At 31.4% G+C, this 3,008-nt stretch overlaps 1 protein-coding gene across 1 annotated transcript; it reads right to left on the bottom strand.

Annotated features, from left to right (window-relative positions):
• Positions 1–1,070: 1,070 nt before the first annotated feature.
• LOC124942637 (stemmadenine O-acetyltransferase-like) lies at positions 1,071–2,653 on the bottom strand. The gene is made up of 2 exons (XM_047483177.1): positions 2,291–2,653; positions 1,071–2,213 (listed from the first exon to the last, which is right to left on the bottom strand). The coding sequence occupies exons 1-2, from the start codon at positions 2,651–2,653 to the stop codon at positions 1,236–1,238; spliced, it is 1,341 nt and encodes a 446-aa protein (XP_047339133.1). The 3' UTR covers positions 1,071–1,235.
• Between the last annotated feature and the right edge of the window lie 355 nt (positions 2,654–3,008).

Below are 3,008 nucleotides of genomic sequence, written 5' to 3' on the forward strand. Positions count from 1 at the left end.
AATCTAATTTATGTTATTCTTTATTTGTGTATTTTAGATAGACTAGAGCAATAATTTATTGTAATTATATATTACTTAAATTTTAAAATAGCTTTAATATAAATCTCTTTATTATTGACCTCAAAAGTTGAAAAAAAATTAGGTTATGACTATACAACCTATAATATGATCCTTGGTTTCAAAGTTTAAAATATATTTAATTATATTTTTATATTAACAAATTTAATAACGTTTTTTATTAAACAAAATTTATTTTTAACTCCATTTGTTTTTGAATAAAGTAGTGTGATTATTACCTTTAAATAATGTGGTTAATTTAAACCTAACTTTATTTATATTTTAAAAATAATTATATCTTCTTAGTTGTTAGTCTTAAGTAAGTTATGAACCTAAGTTTTTATTTTTTATTTTATGATATTTTATTTTTTAAAACAGATTAAAATAACATTTTATTGATAAATAACATTACTCAATAAGATTAAATTGAATAAAAAAAATTTCAAACATAATAATATCAAGTTATTATGTTTTATTTTTCTGCAGATACTTTCATATCATATTGTTAGAAAAACAAAGGAAATTTGTCTATTTTTTTTTTGTTAAATTGCTACAAATTTAGCTTAACCATCCATCATTAACTTAGATTCATTTGAAAACATATAAATTAAAGGTCCAAAAGAATAGAGTTTAACTTCGCTTTATTATTATTTTGGGCAGAGAAATATAGGGAATAAAATTAATGAAAGAAGTTGGGACTTGAGAGCATGCAATTGAAATCGAAATTTACTTAAAATAGGTATATTTGCTTAATAGATTAAAAAACACTAATGTTTTAGCGCAACCTGTATGGGTAAAGTAAATTCGTAAAATAGAGAATTTATTTAAAATTATAAAAGTTTTTATTAAAAAATTGGTAAATTTTCTATTATTGAGTGTCTCAAAAACATTAATTCTCCTACCAGAAATAAGAAGCAAAATTCACAATTGGAATCTTCTATATTTCAAATGACCTAATTACTTGCACTAAAACTTTTTGTTATCTTTCTATTGTAATTACATTTATCTATGAATAGTTGAAGACCATTATTTTATTTTATTAGGAATTTAGATTAGATACCATTATTTCTTCAATCAAACACAAGTTGCATCAAACCCAAATTGTAAAATACATCAACATAAAACCCAAATTATAAAAACATAATTAAAACAAACAAGAAACTCAAAAACAATTAATTTCATCCATATGTAATGGAGTGATCACAAAAGGAAATGATATTCGGGTTCTTCTCAAACTTGTCCATTATCTCCACATTTAGCCCAATCAATGCATCAATTCCTCCATCCGGTCCATCAATTAATAAAATGTCTGATAAAACAGCTCGTCTTAAACAAGTCATCCAAACCGGCCTGCCTCGTCCCAAATCAACCTCGTAAAAAGGAAACCAACACCAACTTGTTATTATAGTCATATTCATTTTAGACAAAGAAGAAAACATTTTCAAAAATGGTTCATGTATTGGCACCCCTTTCTTCTTAGCATATTCCTCATCCACTTTCCCAATAACCTCCTTTATCAGACCCAAAACCCCTCCAAGAGTAACATCACCCACACTATTCGCAACCGTCACAAATTTTACTATGTTCCCGAATGTGTTATCGGGTAGAGGTGGAGACATTTTTTTACGAATGTTTGCTGGAAATCCTAGCATGTGCTTCGTCGGTGGTTCGGATGAAGAATTCATTACCGCGTGCCAAATGAGAGCCATCAGAGATGTTACTCTCGTCGGAACTCCTTCTCCGACGACCCCTTCCGACAACTCCGATTTCAGTCTTGTTAGACTTGAAGAATTGAAAACAAGCTTTTTCATTATTATTTTCTCATCTTTGAGGGGTATTGGTCGACGGGGACATCCGGGAACGGAAGGCCATAACCTCGGAGCATCGAAAACAGGTCCGAGAACAGTTAATTCTTTGAAACTCGATTCGCCGGAGATTAAGATTCTTGCCGCCGCCGACCATAACTTCATGAAAGAGCATAAAGTGCCTGCGTCTGATATCTTATGAGCAAGACAAATTCCGACGGAAATTTCACCTCTAGGAAATCGTGTTATTCGTACCGCTAGAATGACATCCTCCTCTGATTTCAATGTATCATCATCTTCCTTACTAACTAGTTTATCAAGGAAATCTATATCTGGATTCTCGATTGCACCCTATTAAAAGTTTAAGAAAATAATCACCAATAACCCATATTAATTACAAAATCTTAAAACTAAAACTCAAAACTCACCAAAAAAACACCATCACCGCCGCCGACAATGACGGCGGTGGTAAACTCAGCGCCGGAGTCGTCGCAGTCAATCAAGGCATCCTTCTCCACGAACTTTCCGGCAAGAGGGTAGTAATGGGTCAAGGTTTCGGATAATGAACTTTTGAGGACTTGAATAACGTCATTAGTATCGCCGGAAACAGCATCTTCTCCGGCGAGAGGACGATTGTAGAAGAAAACGACACGAATGTAGCTGAGATCTGCAAATTGATCGAGGGAAGAGATTTGGTAGGAGCGGAGATGAGAGGGAGTGGGTAATGAAGGTTTTATCATCTCCTTTGAGATAATCTCTACTAAAGGAATCTTCTTCTTTGTTTCTGCCATTGATGAATGATATAAAGTTTAAAATATACAGGTCCTTATATAACCTTTCAATTATTCAGCAAGCCAATTTTTTTTTTTTATATTGACACACTTCCTCTTTATTAAAAATATTAATTTAATCCATCAAATCTTCCCCTCTTCGCAGTAGAATGGATGTCCGTTGCCGACCGCTAGCTGATGATCAATATAGCTTAGATACTGTTTTTTTAATTTAATTAATAGGTCAAACAATTTAATTTTGTTGTCTATTTTAGGATTTTTATTTTTATAGACATTTGCGTTAAAGGAATCTAGATACATATAGGATTTCAAGGTCAAATGTATGTTTATCTCCCATTTAGTTGATTGTATTGTT

Source organism: Impatiens glandulifera, chromosome 6, assembly GCF_907164915.1.
Source record: "Impatiens glandulifera chromosome 6, dImpGla2.1, whole genome shotgun sequence".
NCBI lineage: Eukaryota > Viridiplantae > Streptophyta > Magnoliopsida > Ericales > Balsaminaceae > Impatiens > Impatiens glandulifera.